Source organism: Brachycentrus maculatus, unplaced genomic scaffold (assembly GCF_059751285.1).
Source record: "Brachycentrus maculatus isolate JH-2025_06_01 unplaced genomic scaffold, ASM5975128v1 h1tg000046l, whole genome shotgun sequence".
NCBI classification, from domain to species: domain Eukaryota; kingdom Metazoa; phylum Arthropoda; class Insecta; order Trichoptera; family Brachycentridae; genus Brachycentrus; species Brachycentrus maculatus.
Genome location: NW_028280800.1, coordinates 134913 through 158699, shown reverse-complemented (window position 1 = coordinate 158699; position 23787 = coordinate 134913). Strand labels below are relative to the sequence as shown.

General features: G+C 34.2%; 2 protein-coding genes and 1 pseudogene across 9 annotated transcripts; 2 read left to right on the top strand and 1 right to left on the bottom strand.

Annotated features, from left to right (window-relative positions):
- Positions 1-183: 183 nt before the first annotated feature.
- Positions 184-4719, bottom strand: LOC148312254 (protein stunted pseudogene; annotated as a pseudogene). Of its 4 annotated transcripts, none has more exons than XR_015839262.1 (2): positions 4654-4719; positions 184-506 (listed from the first exon to the last, which is right to left on the bottom strand). The product of XR_015839262.1 is annotated as a protein stunted pseudogene, transcript variant X1 (transcript). The 4 variants fall into 4 exon arrangements; XR_015839264.1 differs by lacking the exon at positions 4654-4719 and adding an exon at positions 2583-2734; XR_015839265.1 differs by lacking the exon at positions 4654-4719 and adding an exon at positions 1969-1987.
- On the top strand, positions 3167-13283 carry LOC148312253 (putative maleylacetoacetate isomerase). 4 transcript variants are annotated; one of them, XR_015839261.1, is made up of 6 exons: positions 3167-4596; positions 6639-6813; positions 7458-7579; positions 9437-9657; positions 10038-10723; positions 11704-13283. XR_015839261.1 is itself a non-coding variant. In XM_088277530.1 (5 exons), the coding sequence occupies exons 1-5, from the start codon at positions 4588-4590 to the stop codon at positions 11828-11830; spliced, it is 654 nt and encodes a 217-aa protein (XP_088133656.1). In that variant the 5' UTR covers positions 3167-4587; the 3' UTR covers positions 11831-13278. The 4 variants fall into 4 exon arrangements, 3 of the variants coding, with proteins under 3 accessions (XP_088133656.1, XP_088133657.1, XP_088133658.1); XM_088277530.1 differs by lacking the exon at positions 10038-10723 and having other exon boundaries at positions 11704-13278; XM_088277531.1 differs by lacking the exons at positions 3167-4596; positions 10038-10723 and adding an exon at positions 4859-5486 and having other exon boundaries at positions 11704-13279.
- A 1148-nt stretch (positions 13284-14431) lies between these two features.
- LOC148312252 (putative maleylacetoacetate isomerase) lies at positions 14432-21368 on the top strand. Its single transcript, XM_088277529.1, has 5 exons — positions 14432-14842; positions 15695-15869; positions 16697-16818; positions 18367-18587; positions 20846-21368. Exons 1-5 carry the CDS (start codon positions 14834-14836, stop codon positions 20964-20966), a joined length of 648 nt encoding a protein of 215 aa, XP_088133655.1. The 5' UTR covers positions 14432-14833; the 3' UTR covers positions 20967-21368.
- The last annotated feature ends 2419 nt before the right edge of the window (positions 21369-23787 follow it).

The following is a 23787-nucleotide window of genomic DNA, read 5'->3' as shown; positions in this document are numbered from 1 at the left end:
TCTCGTGACAGTTCCTTACGAACTATCACGGATCCGATGTTGGATAGGTCCTCACCCAGGCTCCTGCAACGCGCCTCCAGCTGTTGTCTTTGAAAGCTGAAAAGGGGGCAAAGCATCAACAGGTGAGGGACATCTTGAGGTGTCTTATCATCACACGTACTGTTGTTAAAGAAAACACCAAAATACTGCTGAATTGATTTTATTAACAAGAAAATATACTTAAATAATAATTTGCGAAAATAAAGAAAGGAATACATAAATGGAATGCTCAGGTTATAGCATCTTTTTATCTACTTGGCTGCGTCTTTCTGTGGCACTCCGTCGGCCCATTTGGTGAACTTGATGCTGGAGACATCACGCTTCTCGGCGTTTACCAACTCCGGACCCTTCAAGCACTTCCTGAGCGTCTTTGCGGCGATGGCTGAATAGTTGACATAGTTTAGTCCCACAGCTCTCCAGGCGGACATGATGACGATTTGTTTTCACGGAAGGGAAGAAATTAGTATCTGAAACATAATAAAAAGACATATGACAGTCAAAAAACTATCCTTACATATCGTTGTCATACAGGAGAGAGTGACCAAGTGCATTGTTTTACAAAAACGTGATCATTGCCTATTTGATATCTTACTAGCTTAATATTGCCCTGAAAAAATCTTAAAGGATTTTAAACTTGGAAGTATAATATATTGACTAGTTAAAAATGACTAACTGCATTGGTGTTTATTTTCTTGCCAAGCAATAGTGACTTATATGGCCCTCCTGAACATTTTACGTTTTGGTAGTTGGTCACTTTCTCCTGTACGGCTACGATATGCATCTAAGAATTACTCTCGCATAACACAAGAAAGCACCTCGCAGCAAAGCATACAAATCACAATTAATGCAGCTTTTGGTGACGTGCATAGAACTGCAAGATCCAAAAAACAGATGAACATCAAACACATACTTATTTTGGTCAAAAGAACTTTGATAACTATGGAAAGTTGTACAAACTGCTTCCATTATCCATAAAGATAATTAAAAATAGAAACTAAACATATAAGAGCTGTTCATAGATGGATAATGGAAGTAGGTAGATTTGAAATGAACCGCATCATTTGGTCATGTTATATTTGATTGCATGTCATACTTTCTCTTTCAATTTTCTTTCATGAAATTTTATTATTTAACTAAATATTCACGTGTTCTCAGCAAGGAAAATCTTGTGTTTCCAGTGAGGGCACGATAATGTGTATAATTAACCTTTCCCTTACGGTGATAAAAAACTTCCGCGTGCAACGGTAATATCGCTCACTCCTTTCAACAACGTCATAGATCGTTTTTAAAGTTTAAGAATATAATAAAATGTATTAAAAACATCAAGCCACTTATTGAACTTTTTACTGTGCAACAGATCTTTTTAGGTAAAACCTGAAGGTTTTTTCTCCATTTGAAAAATAATAAGTATATTAAAAAAAATTATTAAGCAATACCTTTTCTTTAAAATGCAAAAACAACACTTTCTGCCCTGTAGCGGGTAAATATTAAGTTAAAAATATGCCGCTTTTGCTGGGATAAAGTACATTTTCCGGGCATTCCGAAAATATGCACAATTGAAAATTGACGATTTTTGATTTATGACGTTCTTGAAAGGAGTGAGCGATATCACCGGGAGGGAAAGGTTAAAAACGCATTTAAAAATAACGATTTCATTCAAAGCCGGTTGAAATGAAGGTTAAGTATCCACACACATCATAAAATTAATAGCAGAATATTTTGCCAAGCTTTCAAAAATATTGAAAAGTTTATAATACAATAACTGAGCCATCAAATTGATTAAAATAAAATAAATATTGATTCCAGGATTCTTATTATTACCTGGTTAATTTATCAGTACTAAAAATAACTAAAAATAAAATATAATACTGAAAATAAATCAAAATGACATAAGATCAAATTTAGAATGACAAGTGATTAGGTAGGTACCTAGAAAAGTGCTTCCTAGATCATTGTTCCGCAATGTGTGTGCTGGGGCACACTGGTGTGCCGTGGAGATTAGTTGGTGTGCCGCGGAAAAGAGTCTAGTTTTGTGAAAATAACACAAATTGCTCCAAATTTTGATTGCCTGTGCAAAGTTAAGTAGGCTCACATTTCGCATTAAACATAAAATGTTAAATATGTTACCGTAATATGGTAAATATGCATCTCTGAAATTTCTTAATTTGGTAGGTGTACCTTGAATAGAAAAAGTTTGCAGAACACTGTCCTAGATAATAAGAGATTAGGTAAGTACCTAGGCAAGTGCTTCCTAGATGATAAGTGATCAGGTAGGTACTAAGAAATGTGCTACCTAGATAATAAGCACATGCACGATCAGAAGTTGGAACAATTGATAAGCATGAATGAGGAAATGCATGGATATAGAAAAGGTAATGAATGTCTGTAAAAATATAGTAGTTTGAGATTCAGATACAGTTAGTTACAACAAACAGTAAATGATTTCATGGCACTTTAATCGGACTAAATTGTGAATTTAACAAAAAAACAAACGAAAAAAAACCATATAAAATATGTCTTTTTAATTTCTTTCTAAATGTCACCTTTCTTTTACTTTTGGACACCGTAGAAGGAGGAGTATTCCATGCCATCGTGTCTGCAATGACAAAGGCTCCCCCGCCAAATTTAGCGCACCGGTTGCGGATTGCTAAGATGACTCTAACCCATGGCTGTAGTCGGAGTTGACCGTAGATAATTCCTCTGGAATGCACAGCTTTTTTAAAGATAAGCTAGGGCATTGCGTATTGAACATTACATAAACAGAGTTTGTGTTCTACCTATTGGAAAAGCTTAGCCAGTGGACTTGGAAAAACTAGTCTCAATATTGCATTCTATAATAACTCGATATTTGCAGACAGGACTAAAATGATAAAGGAATAACCCACAAAGCCTCTATTAGAGTCTTGTCTGCAGGTGGGATAGTAAGGATAGGGAAGGTAAATGTGAAAAATACATCACAAATTGAAAATAAATCTTTCTTGAATTTAATTTGCACTTGGCGGGAATCGAACCCGCGACGCCAGTTTCGCAGTCGAGCGTCTACCTAATTAGACATTCGGAACTCAAACATATCTTTAATAATGCACGGCTGTTTGTTGCCATTATTTTTTTTGTGTAAAAAATCATTTATTGCGACAAACTTAATTTTATTGCATCCAAATGGTTACTCCTTTTTCAAACCCTTATCCGCACCCAAACGGTGCATAGGGCACTGCATCATATATACGTAGTGTTATTTTGATTGTTAACACATGAAGGAAAGGTGATCAGCCCTCCGCTTCAGGTACCAGTCCAGGGTAATATTGAATAAATATTAGAGTGAAAAAATCATTCATTTTTATTTGACCCCTCCCTGGGAATCGTGCCCGGGACCTCTGGAACGGTCGCCGAGCATGCTGACAATTACACTACAGAGGCGGACATACTATCGAAAAAAGCTTTTAACAAATTGTTGTCGGGCGGTTTTTTCATTAACCCCGACTTTAATAATACATACTCTGACAGTCTAAAGGTAGAGACTGACCGGAGCATTTAGTCGTAACGTAACACGTTACGATGTGAGTATTCGTATAGTCAGTACAGAGAGCTGAGCGCTCCATCCGTAGTTTCAGATGCTCGGTGATGCCCGCCCACGCGATGTTACAACGTTATGTTACGACAAAATGCTCCGGTCAGTCTCCACCTTAATGCCCGACCCTGAGATAAATTCTAGAACTTTGCTAAATAGAAGTTCATTATACGAAAGTTCAAGTTTATTTATTAAGGTTAAACCTGAATTGCAACATCGGTATAGCCGTTGGCAGGTAGATCTTGTGATTGGGACATTCATGAGTCATGTTATTTCGGGCGGAGAAAATTAATTAAGGAATTGTCCCGAAAACTGACAGACAAAGTGTAGAAGTTCAAACTGTGATCATTAAATGTATACGCGGATGACACTTTTCCTTAAGAAATAAAAAAAATATATAAATATTTTATAAATATGAAAAGTTTATTGAATAAAAAATAAAAAAAAAAGAGCAATATTGCGTTTATTTTTCATAAACACAGCTAAATAACAGAGTGGTTATTTTAAAGTAGCTATATATTATAAATATATTTTTTTTGATAGGCCCTAGAGGTTAAATGATAAACTTTGAAATACTTGATTATTACGATTGAATATGCGAAAAGAATGGCAAGATTGTCCTCATTAATTATCTTTAACGCGAGTTTAATAATAAGTAAAAAAAAACAACAAAAACATCGATAACCTGCGTTACGTAAGCGTTAAAAAGACTATATAATAAGGATTAAATATTAAATACATATTCTTTAAATTACGTGAGAGCTGGAAGAAGCTGTAAATTTAAGAATTATTGTTTCCGGCATTAATAATTCATACTGTATGATTTTCTGTGTCGTCTTACGAGTCTACAATAGAAAAAAAGTAATTTTCGATATTATGTCACAGAACGTGTGCAAAATGGCAGGAAATTAATTTAAATATAAATACACTTTTTAAAGTAGGAATATAAATTTTGTTGCTGGATATCGAATCGTTCAAATATGCCGAAGGTAATTATAAATATTTTCTTATAAATCATGGCTTAATCAATTTTATTTTTAACTTACAAATTACGCCGCCGCTCAGTTGACAGCAAAACAGCGAACGAAAACCACAGAATTTATGAAAATGTCAAAGAAAACGTCAAATGGGAGAAAAAATGTAGGTTAGGTGTTGTATGGGAACGTTCACAAAATAAGATTGGACTGTACTAGAAATGACGTGCTTTCAAACGCACATTTCACTCACTCCTTTCAACAACGTCATATATCAAAAATCGTCAATTTTCAGTTGTGCATGTTTTCAGAATGCCCAGAAAATGTAATATATCCCAGCAAAAACGGCATACTTTTAACTTAATATTTACCAGCTACAGGGCAGAAAATGTTGTTTTGCATTTTGAAGAAAAGGTATTGTTTCATTATTTTTACATACTAAATATTTTTTAAATGGAGAAAAAACATTCAGGATTTACCTAAAAGATTTATTGCTCAGTAAAAAGATCAATAAGTGGCTTGATATTTATTTTTAATACATTGTATTATATTTTTAAACTTTAAAAACGATCTCCTGAAAAATCAAGTTTTTTTATATATGACGTTGTTGAAAGGAGTGAGCGATTGGGCAACTTCACGTTTATCTATATGGAAAATCTCACTGATAATTTTCGGCGCACTATGAAATTTTTGGTCACTGTAAAACTATGTAATAATTGTTTTCTGTTTTAATTCAAACCATATGTGTTATTTACAATCCATTCGCCCAGTCGTCAAAATCTGAAATTTCGGAATCCGAGAATAAACCAACATATTCTCTGACCTCTATCCGCACTCAATGGTGCATAGAGCACCGCATTGGATCTGAATGATTTTGACTTGATTCTTAATTACACAAATAGAAGGTAATCAGTACTGAGCTCTAGATTTATAAATATATAAATATGTAAATATATAAATATATATATATATATATATATATATATATATATATATATATATATATATATATATATATATATATATATATATATATATATATATATATATATATATATATATATATATATATATATATATATATATATATATATATATATATATATATATATATATATATATATATATATATATATATATATATATATATATATATATATATATATATATATATATATATATATATATATATATATATATATATATATATATATATATATATATATATATATATATATATATATATATATATATATATATATATATATATATATATATATATATATATATATATATATATATATATATATATATATATATATATGTATATATATATATGTATATTTTTTTTAAGGAATAACCCGCAAAGCGCCTATTTTAGACTGTGGGGCAGTAATAAAGCAATTTGCGATTATATAAAGACAAAGTAATCAGTCCTGCGTTCTAGATTTATGGATTTTTTTAGATGGGAGTTGCATTTATTACTTACCTTGCTTATTATATACAAAGTTTATGGATTATTAAGTGGATTTTTGTTTTTTCTAACTTTAAAAAAAACATGTGTAATCTTAATCTGTGTTGGGAACAGGAGGGATAATTTACTGTGGGCTAGTCAAGAACTAGAAGCATTTGCTTATTGCTGGGAGAAAACGTGTTGCACTCCTCAGGAGAAGGCGGACTGTTGACTGTCGTCACCAAACTTTCTGTTCACTAGAAGAGGGTTCGGCATTTTATGTCCTAGCTGGGCTTATAGCACCAGTGTCCTTCACTATTTTTATCATGTATGATGATAGATACACCTCTTGTGACAGTTTTTTATGAACTATCACGGATCCGATGTCGGATAGGTCTTTAGTACGCGAGCTTCATGGATTGCATGTTTGAAGGGATGTAGATGACTTAGTGGAGGACTTCAGAGTGAAGGACATTTCTGCTATATGGGAAAGTAAAAGAGGGCACTATATTTCAGGTTGTACACAGTTTGTTGTTTTTATTTTATGCTGGCATTGTTGCCTACTTAAATAGAATCTAATTGGGTGTTCTTTTTTCTTTTTTAGCCAGTATTGTATTCCTTTTGGAAAAGCTCTTGTTCTTGGAGAGTAAGAATCGCTTTGCATTTAAAGGAAATTGATTATGAAATGAAAATAGTTGAACTTACGGATAAGAAGCAACACCTAGATGAAGAATATAGACAAATTAATCCTTTGCAAAAAATCCCAGCTCTTATCATTGGTAAGTATGTACCATTCATTCAATTCATTCTAACCCTTATCCGCACCCAATGGTACATAGGACACTGCATCGTGTTGACGCAGTGGTATCTTGATCGTTACTTACATGAAGGCAAGGTGATCACTCCTGCTCTTCAGGGACCAGTCCAGGGTAATATTAAATAAATATTACCCTGGACTGGCCCCTGAAGGTAACTACGCGATCACTACACTACAGAGTTGGACATTTCATTTACTGCAAAGCAGAAACATTGTTTTTATTGACACTATTTTTACACTCCGCCTCCGTGGTGTAATGATTAGCAAATTTAGCTACCGTGCTGGAGGTCCCAGGTTCATTTCCCAGGGGGGGGGGGGGGGTCGAAAATGAATATTAGTGATTTTACACTCGTATATTTATTTATTATAGTCCCTGGACTGGTCCCTGAAGCACAGGAGTGATCACCTTGCTTTCATGTAAGTAACAATCAAGATACAATTGTGTTCATATGATGCAGGCCCTATGCACCATTAGGTGCGGATGAGGGTTTTCTTCTGAAGAAGAATACATTAATGACAAAAGAGTAATCCATCAGATATCTATAAAATCTTCTCAATCTATGGTGAAGCAGCCAACTAATGTTACTTTTCTTTTCATGATTGAAGATAACGTCACATTAATAGAATCTTTAAGTATACTAAATTACCTGGAAGACAATTTTCCCGGAACATATCCCCTTTATCCATCAGACAAAATGGAACGTGTGCGAGCAACTGAAATTTGTTTGGTAAGGATATTCAAGATAAATTTTTTTTGTATTAAGGTATCATAGATCTATCAAAAACGGTACCGTAGAGCTTTGATGTGTTACTTGATCCCAGTACAAAAAAAATAATTAGTAAAAAAAAAATTTATTGACAATAAGTGTCACCTGTCAGGGAAACAATGAATCATGTTGATACGTTTTTTATTGTAGACCAAATACAGATTGAATTTTTTTTTGTACTGGGCTCAAGTAACACATCAAAGTTCAAGTAGCCCCGTTCTACGGTAAACTAATTGTGGGTTTTTGTAGTTTTTCAAACATCGATGTTGCAAAAAAAAGGCATTTTATTGAAATGATGATTGTAAAGTTGGTAGTAATACGGATAATTATAGAACTCGTCGAAACTATGTAAATAAGTCCATAGATGTCACTATGAGTCGTATTTTATATTTAACCCATTGCACCACTACATGTTGTATGAACAAATTATGTAATAAAGATGACATAATTTTATAAAATAAAACAACTTTGTTTTAACCACTTTTTATTGCTACACTTTATCCAACCGGTTTTGACAAGAACCTTGTCATCATCAGGGTTTATGTACTAAATTCTAAAACATTGAAATACTCACAGTTAATTACCCTTCCCTTACCAAAAACTTCCACGCACTCTGTACACCATATGAAAATATGATTTAAAAAATATGATTTAAAAATATGATTGAAAAAACTCTTAAATGTTGTTTTTATTGTGCATTGCGTAGCAAATATGTCAACTCCGAATGACAACTTATGAGCTGAGTATCAGATTGTTGAAATTAACTATGAGTATTTCAATGTTTTAGAATTTAGTACATAAACCCTGATGATGACAAGAGTCTTGTCAAAACTGGTTGGATAAAGTGTACCAATAAAAAATGGTTAAATCAAAGTTGTTTTATTTTATACAGTTTATAAAATGTGCCACAAAGTATCTGCGACAAACATTCATAAAATGACATAATTTGTTCATACAACACACTGTTTAATTTTGACACTTTTTTTTATTGTAATAACATTAAGATTTAATTACACACAGAATAAAAATGGTAAAACATGAAACAATAATTTTATTGTAGTTGGTAAGCTAGATCATTATGGCTCATCCCCAGGTGGTTTTGTGTGTTCAGTTCAGAGTTGTGAAAGTTAGTGTCATCTATTTTTTAATGTAAAAAAATCACTTCATCTTTGAAATGATTCAAAGAATTTGAAAAAAATCACTTCTTCAAACTGTGAGTCAGTGACAAATTGACCTTGGCCGGCGATTCGCCGGCTTTGTATTGCAATAGGTTAAATAAGCATTTCTAGAATTATAAGTTTGACAAAACATCTTATACATGGTCCAATAAGAGAATTTTTTAAATGATAGGTTTGTTTCTCCTTTCAATAGACTAACCCTTTCCACTCCGACCATTTTTTCTCATAACTGATCAGCTACTCTGATCAAAAAAATGCGACGCTTTTCTACCATTAAAATAAATATTTTGGTTCCCTAATTTTGGGACACTCTGTCTGGTAATTCGTATGACCATGTTAATTAAGATTAACTGTATTTATCTGAAATATTTTTTGGTAGAATATACTTGGGTGATAGAGAAATCAGTGATCAAAGTTATACCTGCGCCGGGCCAGACATTGTGGCCCACGGAGCTGCCTACTAAAATCATACGGGCCAGACTGTCTGGCCCGTAAGAAAAATGTGAATACATTAAATGTATACGGGAATCTTGTATGGGAGAGCAATAAGGCTTATATGCTACGCTGGGATTAAAAAGAGAATTATAATAGTTACAAATATTATGAACAAAATAATTAATATGACATGGCATCATTACAGATTGTTGTATCAGGCATCCATCCTCTACAGAACCTCGGTTTGAAGGCATCGCCGGCTCTGAAAGATCATGATGTATTCTTGGAGTTTGCGCATCTTTGGATGAGTCGAGGGTTTGCTGCTGTGGAAGAGATCATCAAACAAACATCCGGAGAGTACTGTGTGGGTGATAGGATCACCATTGCTGATATCGCCCTTGCTCCACAAGTTTACAATGCTAAAAAGTTAATACATTTACTTATTTCATTAACCTTTCCCTAAGAGCGCTTGTGCACTACAGGAATTTTACTGTCCGGCAGTCAGGTTTTTTAAAAATAAAAGTGACTATTACAGTTGTCCGCCTCCGTAGTGTAATGGTCAGCACGCTCGGCTACCGTTCTGGAGGTCCCGGGTTCGATTCCCAAGGGGGGTAAAATAAATATAAGTAATTTTTTCACTCTAATATTTATTTAATATTACCCTGGACTGGTACCTGAAGCGGAGGGCTGATCACCTTTCCTTCATGTGTAAACGATCAAAATAACACTGCGTTTATATGACGCAGTTCCCTATACACCATTGGGTGCGGATAAGGGTTTTATTTTATATATTTTATTTATTACAGTTTGGCGTGATTGAATTTACGCGCACCGTGATCACGCACCGATCGAGAGCAAATCTGAAGAAAGAGAGACCAAAGCAGAAGACAATCATCCGTTTTAACATGCTAACCGAAGTGCTAGACGGTAAAATTCTGTGTAGTGCACAAACGCCCTTACGGTGCTTAAAAACTTCAGCATGCAACGGTGAAATGTATTTTGTCCACCGTATGAAAATGTGATATAAAACCAAGAAAAATGTGAATATTCCTAAATGTTGCTTTTATTGACCATAGTTGAAGGTAAAATGTAACAATTTTGTAATGTTAGCTCAGAAAAATGAGAAAAAAAATACATCGCAAGTAGCCGCAATAGCTAGCGTTGCGACAAGAGCGCGGCGTACGACGGTCTGCGCACTACTGGTGCTGCTAACACATACGAGTATACGCAAAGCGCGACACATACGCACACACTAAAAAACGTTTGTGTATTGGTGATTGTGATGTGAGACACAAAGGAAAGATTATCAGCATTCCGCTTCAGGTACTACTCCAGGGTCATATTAAATGAATATTAAACTGAAAAATCACTAATATTTAATTTGACCCTCTTGGGAATCAAACCAGGGACCTCCAGCATTTCCATGGCTAGGCTTCCGCCTAGCGAGCTAAGCATTACACTATGGAGGCGGACATTAATACTCCATTATAATGTATGTATTTATTAAACATGGTATCTCTTCTACTTAAGTAAATAAAGAGTTACTTGGATTCATTCCACTTATGTGTATCATGTATTTAATCTACATCATGTTTGGTTGTTACTATAGATAAATCTGTAGATGATAAATCAGTTACCAGGTAATACAGTGAAACCTCTATCTATCGTTCCTTAAATAATCGTTTTTCCGGATGTGTCGTTTAATTCTTCTATCCCGAATTCATTTCATACAAGATAGATCGCATCAATCGTTTCTATCTACCATTTTACCGCATTCATCGTTAGAATCACGCTGCACATTTGACATATTTTGTCTGTTTTTTTTTTACATTCTTCTCAATTTTGTTACAATCGATGGCAATATTCCAACGTGTGGGATAGGAACTTTACAAAAATTTGTGTGACTTAAGATTGACAGATACAGCAGAGGTCGATATTGATGAAGAGGATCCGCTGCCTGTACTTTTATTTTCAGAAGTATGCACACTCTTTTAAAAATTAAAAGCTTTTTACTATGCACATTCAATAACTGATGCCAAAAAAATAAATTTGCAAAGCCCAAAATATACTGTTGATTTACGGAAATAAAACAGTCAAAAAACAAATGTCCATTAAAGATTATTTTCAATGTAAGAAACTTTAATATTTTTTTGGTTTTGTTAAATAAATACATTTATTTGTATTTAAAATTTGTATTCTGCTTAGAATTTTGACCTAACCATTGTTATGCAGATTGGGAGGACGGTATCTTTACTCAATTGTATCTTCTTGTGTATTGACTTCTTAATCCCGCATTCATTGTTTTCCCGCATTCATGGTTTATTTTAATAGGTCCCTTTAGAAACGATAGATAGAGGTTTCACTGCATATTGGATAATTTTATTAATAACTTACAGAGAATTTGGAAATATCTAGTCGGATTTGGAAAAGAGCCCTGCCTAATTTAGATTTTTTGTTTGTTTAATGTTGCAGGTTCCAGCTGGACATGACTCCCTACCCGACAATAAACAGAGTTTGTGAAAAGCTGGAAAAAGAACCAGCTTTTTACCTCACCCATCCTGATATACAGCCTGATTATCCACTGACTCAAAAGTCATAAAACCAATCATTATAACAAAAGAGCTTAATAAGTAAAAAATAATGTATTTAATCTTCAGGGACAAATAAAAATAGAATTTCTATCAAACAAATGTTAACCCTTATCCGCACCCAATGGTGCATAGGGCACTGACTAGTAGCGATGCGGCGTTATCATAATTGTTAATTGTATAAAGGCAAGGTGACCAACTCTGCACTTCTTGTACAGTGTGATATTATATAAATATGAGAGTGAAAATCACCCATATTTATTTTGACCGGGAATCGAACCCGGGACCTCCAGCACGGTAGCCAAATGCGCTAACCGCTACACTACGGAGGTGGACCAAGTATGTACTTCCAGTTTTTGTTTGAATTCTAGGTGCTACATAGCACGGCTGGAATCATGAATGCTTTTGGTTCAAAATATGTACTTAGATATTATCAATGAGCTCAAAGTTTGTTACAAAATTATCACCTTTGGTACCATATCAGGATTACCTCGGCTAAAGTAGTTTTTTAGGAGAAGCATTTGGAGCGCTGCTACTAGTTAAATAGTCAAATTACCGTAATATTTTATAACAATAAGATGGAATGAAGTCTTGGCTATATCAATGTATAATAACTTATAGCTCTTCAAATGAGTTTCCTGCAAATTAGTGATTCATCACTCACACCCTTTTGGTCGACGATAATGGGTATGATGTGCTATAAGCAATGCACACTTACATCCTTACTTACCCAATACAGTGGAACCTCTCATAATGAGTAATTCGCATAGTAATAAAGTAAGGGCAAGTACCCTTTTCACGACATTCACTTGTGAACCGGGACTTTCGCGGCTTGGGAAGGAGGTTTACCGAGAGGACCCTCACTTCTGCTTGGAAAAACTTTGGCCAGAGAGTGTTGTCAAATGTGATTTTAAAACAGTAACTGTGGAGTCTACAGTCTAGGAGATTGTCTCATTAGCCAATATCATGGGACTCGAGGTGGATAACAATGATATTGAAGAGCTTGTGAAAGAGTACAGCCAAGAGCTGACCACCGAAGAGCTTATGGAGTTGCATCGTGTTTCACAGCAAGAAATTATGGAGAAGAGTTTTTTTAAGGAGGAGGAAGAAGTAGCAGAGCAACAATCAGCAAGCACGATAAGAGAAATGCTGAAAGCATGGGAAACTGTTGCATCGTAGATTAAGAAGCATCACCCTAATAAGTAGGCGGCTATTCGTGCTACAAATTTATTCAATGATAATGCTGTGAAACATTTTTGACAAATTTTAAAGCGTCGGTAAAAAAAATATCTTAAAAAAATTTTCTAGTTAAAAGGGATTAATTATTTGTCATAAATTCATATTTTTATTATTATTATTATTATTTTTTTAATCTAAATTATATTCCAAGTTTTTACACTTCTTAACATTTTAAAAGTAATTTTATTAGAATAAATGTTTAAAAAAATATATAAAAAATTGAGTTTTCTTTCGGCCTGGAACGCATTATCGTATTTTACATTGATTTGTATGGGAAAAAATGTTTCTCTTAGCGAGTGTTTGTGAGAGTAAGATGCTGGGATGAATTAAACTCGTTACGAAAGGTTCCACTGTATCTAAAAAATGAAGTTCCACTAATAAATATCAGTAGATCTATTACAATTTAAATTATTCAAAAAATATTACAAGGATTGATGTTTATTCATAATGTTAATTCTAAATATATTATTATGAATCTAATGTAAAAAAAAAAGGAATTTTCCCCTATGACACTGTTTTATGTCATCTTTTTAATTTAGGCTTGTCAGATGTCCCGGTTTGACCAGGATAGTTCCGGTTTTCAGACAAAATCCCGGTGAAAAAAAAATTCACATCCCTGTAAAAATTTAATTTGATTATAGAAGACAAAAAAAGTCTAAAAATACTTAGATGTGAAGGATTATTTAGGATAATTACTTTGATATCCGGAGCATGCGTAAGACGGAAGATATTGTGAGGTGGAGATGACAACGAAGGTGATACTGGAATGAGCATGTAAACAGAAGTCAGAGGACAGACTTCCACGTATCGCCCTTCAAGGAAACCCTGAAGGATGTAGACCCCCAGGCAGACCTCCAAAAAGGTGGAGAGATAGCTGGCGGTCAACATCCCAAGAGCGACAGGCGGAGGCACAAACAGATCCTGAGGATCTAAGGATAAAACGAAGAAGAAGACTTTGATGTTTATTTCAGTGTACTGTATGCTGGGGGCATTCCGGTCTCCCGGTTAAACATTTCAGAAATCTGGCAAACCTATTTAAATCAGATATTTAACTCTTACCACTCTGTAGGCCAGACATTCTGGCCTGTATGATTCTAGTAGGCAGCTCCGTGGGCCACAATGTCTGGCCCGGCGCAGGTATAACTTTAATCACTGATTTCTCTATCACCCAAGTATATTCTACCAAAAAATATTTCAGATAATACAGTTAATCTTAATTAACATGGTCATACGAATTGCCAGACAGACAGAGTGTCCCAAAATTAGGGAACCAAAATATTTATTTTAATGGTAGAAAAACGTCGCATTTTTTTTATCAGAGTAGCTGATCAGTTATGAGAAAAAATGGTCAGAGTGGAAAGGGTTAATGCTGTGAGATAAAATTATGTTGTAAAAAACATCGCTTTGATTTTTCGATCAGTATTTATAAAGATTAAAAAACGAGCGCACACTGATAACGCATTATAAGACCTAGAATATGTTATGAAAGAGCAAGATAAACATTTTTATTGCCTAGCCTCCAGTGAGAGCTAAATGTTTTAACATCTTCCGACAATTGTATAATTCGAGATATTCGATTTTGATCATTTATTGTATAAAGTCAACAGCAAACAACTGTGTTCATTGCTTGGTGTTGTCATAAAACCGGATAAATACTATTTTGCATTTTATTATGCGTGTCAAAGTCCATCGATAACCCATTAGATTAAATAAATTAAAAACGTATCTTCATTCTGGAAGATAGTTTTCATTGTTGGTGATCGAAAACTCGAGACATGTCTAAGGTAATCATAAAATTTGTACTGTAATGTATTGTTTTTATCTCATATACCGGACTATTTCAAATATTACTCGAGGTGACGGCCATTTACAAATAAACGACAATAGTTTTTTTATTGTCAATGTCAAAAAAGCTAGGTTATAAAATCGACGTTTTTTTTGTGATCCGCTTCAAATGATTTAGTTCGTTTTAAACAATTGCTGTAAGTACCTACCAGTACCTAAAATAGCAAAAAATTAATAAACGCATAGCGGTGTTTTCCACATAAGTAGTCGCCGGTTAATTTTTAACATAACAATAGTAAAAAAAAACCTATTCCGTTATGTCACGCATCACCTGTCATCACCCCACAGACTAACTAATTTATATCATCACCCTGTCATTATGCCGTCAATTTTCTATCAACGATCCCCATCCCATGACTATAGGTACCAGTGATCAACATTTTCAGAGATTATAATTGTATTTTACCATCTCAAATTAGTCAGGAATAAAAAAGTCGAATTCTTCTGTCTCCTATCCGCACATAGATTGTCCATAGGGCACTGCATCAAATCGAAGGCAGGGTGATCAGTCCTGCGCTCCAGATTCATGTTTATATAGTGGAATATGAATATAGTTTGATGAGATGCAGATGATATAATTGAAGGATCAAAGGGTGAAGGACATAACTTCTATATGAAAAAAGTAATAAGGATGAGGATGTCCGCCTCCGTAGTGTAATGGTCAGCACGCTCGGCTACCGTTCTGGAAATAGCGGAATTATTTATAAAAAAAGCTGTTAATAATTGTAAAATGGAGGTGAGTAGAAATGAAATGACTGCGTTATTCAGCCTGTCATCATTTTTTTTTTCAGCCAATTTTATACTCATTTTGGAGAAGTTCCTGTTCTTGGAGGGTTAGGATTGCTTTGCACCTGAAGGAAATTGATTATGAATTACGTACAGTGGATATATTCAAGAAAAAAGAGAATTTAAATGAAGAATTCAGGAAGATTAATCCCATGCAGAAGGTGCCAGCCCTCATAATTGGTAAAACCTTATGATTTTAACTGTAATATTTAATTTATATGCTTATCTGTTTTACTGTTCTTTCCTCACCCATTCGTTCTACATGTCCAAACCATCTCAATACACCTTTCTTAATATTATCGATAATGCTTATCTCAGCTTTGCATTCCTTCCTTATTTCACTATTCGAACATCGATCATACATCGTTAAACAAATATATGAGGTGAATGTAATTGGAAAAAGGAGCAGAGGAAGACCGAGAAAAACTTGGCACGATCAGGTATGCCAAATACTTGAAAGCAGTCTTATCTGAACACTGGATATAGGTAAGTACTGTATCAGTAACCTAAACTTTAGTTCCATTCTTAAAAATATAAGAGCCAAGAAATGGTTCATCTGATCATGGCAATTCTGTTGTCAAAATGTGTTTTAAGAAACAGCAATACAATATGCAGTCTGTTGAAAAATACTAAGAAACACGGACCAATAAACCCGCACAGCCACCATCACCATCACCATTTATCTCATCCCCATAGATATTTTCATATAGAGACATAATATTATTACGGGGCTCGGGTATAGGTAATAATAACTCGTAATTAGGATGCAATCGGTTTATTCAACAGGTCTCCATGACAGTATAAGGACAAGTGTGTGCAGTCTTCCCTGCCTCAATCTCATAAGGGATAATGTAAACATTCCCCGTGTACACCCCGCCCTGCCCCTAGCGGGCGCTTGGGGTCATAGTTCATGTTGCTAGAATTATTGCGCCGTAACACTAATGAACAGCCCACTTTGATTATCACAACACTTGTTTTATTAAATAACTTATTTATTTGTTTTTCAGATAATACCACGTTAGTAGAATCATTGAATATATTAAATTACCTGGATGATAGCTTTCCCGGAACATATCCTCTCTACCCGTCAGAAAAAATTGACCGAGTCAGAGCAAATGAAATCAGTTTGGTAAGTTATTTCAACTTCATTACTTATATAAGTATTTGAAATAATATACATGTGCTTAACCAGTTGCCAGTTTATCGGGCAAGGAGTTTTTGTTGCATTGATGAGTCCGAGTGCTCGGGCAAATCGTATTCCAACTTGGTGGTATTGATTTGCCCGAGCCAAATATATTTATGTATTTATTTTTATTGACTAACCCGAGCAGGGTTCGGGTAGTCCTGTTTCGAGTTCTTTAGTGATGATTTCCTGCACCGATGAGTTTTCTCGCCAAAATTTGACTGTTTAGTGGTTAATGAGTATCATTACTTTATTTTTTATTTTAAAAACATTGTTACTTTGTGGTATGGTAATAATGTACTCCCCTTTCCGTTAATCTTTCACTTTGTGTACTACATACTATATAAAATATTGTACCATTTAAAATTTTAATTGGTATTACACAAAGTAAACGATGAATGATAAGGAGAGTGTTATATTACCATACCACAAATTAAAAAATGCTTTTAAAATAGAAAATATCACATGAATTACGTTTAACCACTTAAAAGTCAAATTTTGGCGAGAAAATTCGCCTGTACGACAAATACAACAAAAGAAACAGATAAATATATTTGGCTCGGGCAAATCAATACCACCAAGTTGGAATACGATTTGCCCAAGCAGCACTCGGACTCATCAATGCAACACAAACTCCTTGCCCGAGTCACGTGAGGGATAAACTGGCAACTGGTTAAGAAATAGTATTTTTTCAGAGTTCGGGATTAGTTTCAGAGTAGAGAGTTATAGATGAGAACTTTTTAGTTTATAGTTGACCCAATGGCAGTTTGTCCGCTTCCGTAGTGTAATGGTCAGCACGCTCGGCTATCGTACTGGAGGTCCCGGGTTCGATTCCCAGGGGGGATCAAATAAATATATGTGATTTTTTCACTCCAATATTTATTCAATATTACCCTGGACTGGTGCCTGAAGCGGAGGGCTGACCACCTTTCCTTCGTGTTTCAACTAACGATCAAGATAACACTGCGTTTATATGATGCAGTGCCCTATGCACCATCGGGTGTGGATAAGGGTTTGAAGAAGAAGAATGACCCAATGAGGGAAACCTGTAGTCGTGAAGTAAAAGTTTTAAGTAGTACACAAAGACACAAAGTAAGCGATGAATGATAAGGAGAGTGTTATTCAATCGTTACTTTCACTGTCATTAAAAGCCAATATCCATACCCGACGGATTCTCCAGTTCTTTGGACACATTGCGCGTGGCAACGAGGATAGCCTGGAACGACTGGTTATGATCGTTAGCCTGGAGGGGAAGAGAGGAAGAGGAAGATCCCCACACGATGGACCGATCAAACTAAGGCAGCAGCAGGCACCTTAGTGGTTGGAGCGCTACGTGCAGCACAGTCAAGGGATAACTGGAGAAGAGTCATTGCTTCTGCAAGGGTCACAACCCTCAGCAATGAGGAATAAGACGGAGGAGAAGAGACTTTAACTGTATTCGGTTATTTTTTGAAATGGTATTTGTAACTTTTTTCGGTTAATATTTCTTTCCAGATTATTGCATCAGGCATTCAGCCACTACAGAATATTGGTTTGAAACAGTCGCCTGTTCTGAGCGATGAGAAGGTGTTCATGAAGTTTGCCCAGTTCTGGATAAACCGAGGTTTGACTGCCGTTGAAGATATCACCAAGAAGACCAGCGGAGAGTTCTGCATCGGCAACAGAGTCACCATTGCTGATATCGCTCTTGGCCCACAAATATACAATGCTAAAAAGTAAGTATTTAAGTGGTCAGGTCAGAAGTCGGAATAATCGGCAGGTATGTATGATGTAATTTATTAACAGATGAACAGAAAATATAATTATGTACTGTAATTAAGTTACATATTATAATTAAAGTTTGTTGTCCGCCTCCGTAGTGTAATGTTCAGCACACTAGGCTACCATTCTGGAGGTCCCGGGTTCCATTCCCAAGATGGTCAAAATAAATATTTGTGATTTTTCAGTATAATATTTATTTAATATGACCCTGGACTGGTACCTGAAGCGGAGGGCTGATCACCTTTCCTTCGTGTATTTAACGATCAAGATCACACTGCTTCTATATGATGCAGTACCCTATGCACCATTGGGTGCGGATAAGGGTTAGAAGAATGTATGCGGATGCATGAATTTGGAAGGAGCAAAGATTGTTTGCAAAGACAGATTGGTGTGGCGTTCTATTCTCTGCTAGGAAGGTGTGTGATGGTTAATTAGTTAACAAAAAAGTAGGTAAGATTCACATGTTGTTGGAACCTTGCTTTACTTGAATCTACCTCTAATCCACTTACTGATTCTGGATGCAAGGTGTGTGACATTTCTTGCAAAATTTAAACTTTTTCAAAGCGAATATCAACTAACTTTCTAACTAACCATCGCGCTGCTTGATTGCAGGGGCAAGCAGAAAGATTTTTTCCCTCTTCCATAATCACACATCGCTCACTCCCTTCAAGAACGTCATAAATCAAAAAACTAGATTTTTTTAGGAGAACGTTTTTAAAGTTTTTAAAGTAAAAATATAACACAATGCATTAAAAATAAATATCAAGCTACTTATTGATTTTTTTACTGTGCAACAGATCTTTTTAGGTAAAACCTAAAAGATTTTTTCTCCATTTGAAAAATATTTAGCATATTTAAAAAAAAAATCAAACAATACCTTTTCTTTAAAATGCAAAAACAACACTTTCTGCCCTGTAGCGGGTAAATATTAATTTAAAAATATGCCTCTTTTGCTGGGATATAGTACATTTTCTGGGCATTCCGAAAACATGCATAACTGAAAATTGACAATTTTTGATTTATGACGTTCTTGAAAGGAGTGAGCGACATCTCTTTATACATACCCGCCGATCATTCTGACTTCTGACCTGACCACTTTCAAGTATTTGAAATACTTGATCATGTAATGTTTTCCTTTGCTTTTATTTTCAACCACATTAACCTCATGTATTTGATTACATAACTGTTTTTTCCTCACTCATTCGTTCCACAAGTTCAAACCATATCAACACTCCTTTCTTGATTTTATTTATTTATTTATTCAACGGCTGATGCCTTTAACATAATAAATATATACTATATCTAAGTTAAAAATACACTTATAGAGAAACAAAAAAGTCTTAAACATAAAATAATAATAAAATAACAAATAGTAAGCACTGGTAAATACACGTCTCTTTCACACACTATCAGCGAGCAGCGAGAGAGAGTGAAACACAATGTTTAAAATTTATCCATTATAACATGGAGAAGAAATGCTGAGAGAGTATAGACTTCAAGGTGGATAACAATATATTAAATAAATCTATACTTTCAAAAGCATTGGCTAACATGTGAAGCCGCGGAATCGGAGAGAACATGGCATAGTTTGCATTATGTAAAAATACTGCGAATATAGATTTTTGTCTAGTACCTCTTCGACGCACGCTAAGCTTCATTTGATTTAGGATTAGGGTTATTTTATCGATAATACTTATTTCAGCCTTGCATTTTTTCCCTATATCACCGTTCCAACATCTATCATACATCGTTTTGCTGCACATTCATCTATTCGATAATGCTTATCTCAGCTTTGCATATTGCTCACTCTTTTCAACAACGTCACATATCAAAAATCATCAAATTCCAGTTATGCATGTTTTCGGAATGCCCAGAAAATGTATTATATCCCAGCAAAGTGGCATATTTTTAACTTAATATTAACCCGCTACAGGGCAGAAAGTGTTGTTTTTGCATTTTGAAGAAAAGGTATTCTTTAACTATTTTTTAAATAAACTAAATATTTTTCAAATGGAGAAAAAACATTCAGGTTTAACCTAAAAAGATCTGTTGCACAGTAAATAGTTCAATAAGTGGCTTGATATTTATTATTAATACATTGTATTATATTTTTAAACTTTAAAAACGATCTCCTGAAAAATCAAGTTTTTTGATGTATGACGTTGTTGAAAGGAGTGAGCGATATAGATATTAATACTATTTTATGTTTCAGATTTAAGGTGGACTTGACTCCGTACCCTACAATAAATAGAATCTACGAAAAGATGGAAAGGGAACCGTCATTTTTCTTAACCCATCCTAACGTCCAGCCCGACTGTCCACCAAGACCTTGAGCAGATCGATATGTGTACCGTAGAACGGGGCTACTTGAACTTTGATGTGTTACTTGAGCCCAGTGCAAAAAAAATGTTTAGATTGTAATATCGATCGAAGTATCGTGACAATAAGTGTCACCTGTCAGGGAAACATGAATCATGTCGATACGTTAATTTTTGTAGACCAAATACAGATAAATTTTTTTTTTTGGACTTGGCTCAAGTAACACATCAAATTTCAAGTAGCCCTGTTCTACGGTACCCTATTCCATCCACATTGTATATTCTGGAAATTCCAACACCAACTGAGACTTTTTATTTTTATATGCGTATATTTGTAAAGACAATCATATATCTATAATATTTATCCGAAAACTGTGCTGTACTATACAAACAATAAATATTTTTACAAAAATTGTACATTTGGCATTTGTTTTTCTTCTTTACTGACCCTTGTTGACATCCAATTATGTCATTTTATAAATTTTCATGTATCATCACTGAGTTTTCATTTATTGTGAAAGGTTATTTTACTTTTTTAATTTAAGTTTTACTTTACCACTATATATATCTTAAAATCTATTGTGATAGGTACGTGTTTTGAAGCATTCCGCATAATTTTTAAACACCATATAACTAATTAAAATTACATACAACATTATTGTAATTTGTTGATTTGTATATAATGAAATAAAATAATAAAAAATAAAAAATCTGAATCTGGTCACAAGACTGTAAATATCCGACTTCTATATTCTTCTTTATCCATGTTGAGATATCAATTTTTTTACTATACCTATAATTACAAATGAAAATTACAATAATGTGCCCTCACTGAGTTTTCCCGTGCCGAGGGCACATTTGATATTTTATTTTAGTATCCTTTTTGTCCGCCCCCGTGGTGTGATGGTTAGCGTGTTTAGCTACTGTGCTGGAGGTCCTGGGTTCGATTCCAGGGGTGGGGGGAGGAAATAAATATTTGTGATTTTACACTCTAATATTTATTTCATATTACCCTGGACTGGTCCCTAGAGCGTAGGAGTGATCATCTTGCATTCTTGTAAGTAACGAACGAGATAAAAGTGCGTCAATACGATGCAGTGCCCAATGCACCCATTGAATGCGGATAAGGGTTAGAAGAATGTAACGCGGTGGAACGGAATTCCGGCACCTTTTTTCACAATTTTTTTTAAAATTAATTCTACGACACATATATTTTTGCTTACGTAATTAAATCTATATTTATATATGGTAATTCGTCAAAATGAAAAAATATGGTATTATAATGAGTATTGAAATTACAAGATGAATTCGAGAAAGATTTATTTTCAATTGGTCTGGGTGTTTGTGATGTATTTTTACATTTACCTTCCCTATCCTTACTATCCTACCTGCAGACAAGCCTCTAATAGAGGCTTTGCGGGTTATTACTTAAAAAACAAAAATGATATTTGAATTTGTTTTGTGACTTCCGGGACCTTCTTTGTTTAAAAAAAGCCCTGTTTTTTTAAAAACAGTTTCACATGGGACTATGAAATGGGGAAGTCCAGTTACTTTCAAAATAAATGATCTGAGAAGGTTCTTTATGGAAAGATATGTATCGCTCACTCCTTTCAAGAGCGTCATAAATCAAAAAACTTGATTTTTCAGGAGAATGTTTTTAAAGTTTAAAAATATAACACAATGTATTGAAAATAAACATCAAGCCACTTACTGAACTATTTACTCTCCAACAGATATTTTTAGGTACAACCTGAAAGTTTTTTCTCCATTTGAAAAATATTTAGTATATTTAAAAAAAATAAATTAAACAATACCTTTTCCTCAAAATGCAAAAACAATACTTTCTGCCCTGTAGCGGGTAAATATTAAGTTAAAAATATGCCTCTTTTGCTGGAATATAGTACATTTTCTGGGCATTCCGAAAACATGCACAACTGAAAATTGTCGATTTTTGATTTATGACGTTCTTGAAAGGAGTGAGCGATATGTAGTGATTAGTCATATTTTCTTATTTTGTTTTTACCTTATGTTTTTTATATTCTCTCATTTGTTATATTTTCTCATTTTTTATATTTTATCATTTGTTTATTTTAAATATGCTTCTTACCTTATGTTTTTCTCATTTATTTCTTTTAAATATGCTTCTTATGCCTATTTATTGTTTTTATATTTTGCCATGTATTAGTATTAGTATTGGTTATTTAAAAAAAAATCTTTTTTGTTACTTTATTATTTGTGTTCCAGTCTTGTTAACCTTAATCCCATGTCCCAAAATGATAAATAGAAATTACTCATCGGGAATATTATATGTATACTTATGTATGTAATATGTTTTGAAAGAAATAAAAATAAAATATTAGATTTTGACTCTAATACATTTTCTTCGGACGATTCGGCTTTTCTCAAAGCGATTATTTGACACTGGAATTCCTCATTGTAAACGGCATCTAGGCCATTTAATATAATAATAATTGTACTAATGGAATCTGGCACATACTGTTTGGGAGCAAGTTATGAGTTATGAAGATTTACGACAAGTGATAATAAATATTCCATCTGACAAATGGCCGCCATTGGCGCCTCTTCCGTTCGGCCATATTTGCATAGATGACGCAATCAATCTTTTTGAACCAAATCGTAATGAGACGCGTTCATTTAAAATGTTGATCGGTTTCGTTGGAATTCGATACAAAAAAGAAAACATATATATTTCTAATTAATTAAAACAACTTTAAAAGGATTTGAAATCACTAGTACCATGTATCCTGGTTCCAACTCTAATGTATGGAAGTGAAACATGGAGTTAGCAAAAGAAGGATGAAAGTAGACTGAATGC

Coding starts and splice junctions, on each gene's coding strand:
- LOC148312253 (XM_088277530.1), top strand. Junction 7,580..9,436: donor GAGCAACTGAAATTTGTTTG/GTAAGGATATTC, acceptor GCATCATTACAG/ATTGTTGTATCAGGCATCCA. Junction 9,658..11,703: donor CAAGTTTACAATGCTAAAAA/GTTAATACATTT, acceptor TTAATGTTGCAG/GTTCCAGCTGGACATGACTC.
- LOC148312252 (XM_088277529.1), top strand. Junction 15,870..16,696: donor GGTGCCAGCCCTCATAATTG/GTAAAACCTTAT, acceptor TTTGTTTTTCAG/ATAATACCACGTTAGTAGAA. Junction 18,588..20,845: donor CAAATATACAATGCTAAAAA/GTAAGTATTTAA, acceptor TTTATGTTTCAG/ATTTAAGGTGGACTTGACTC.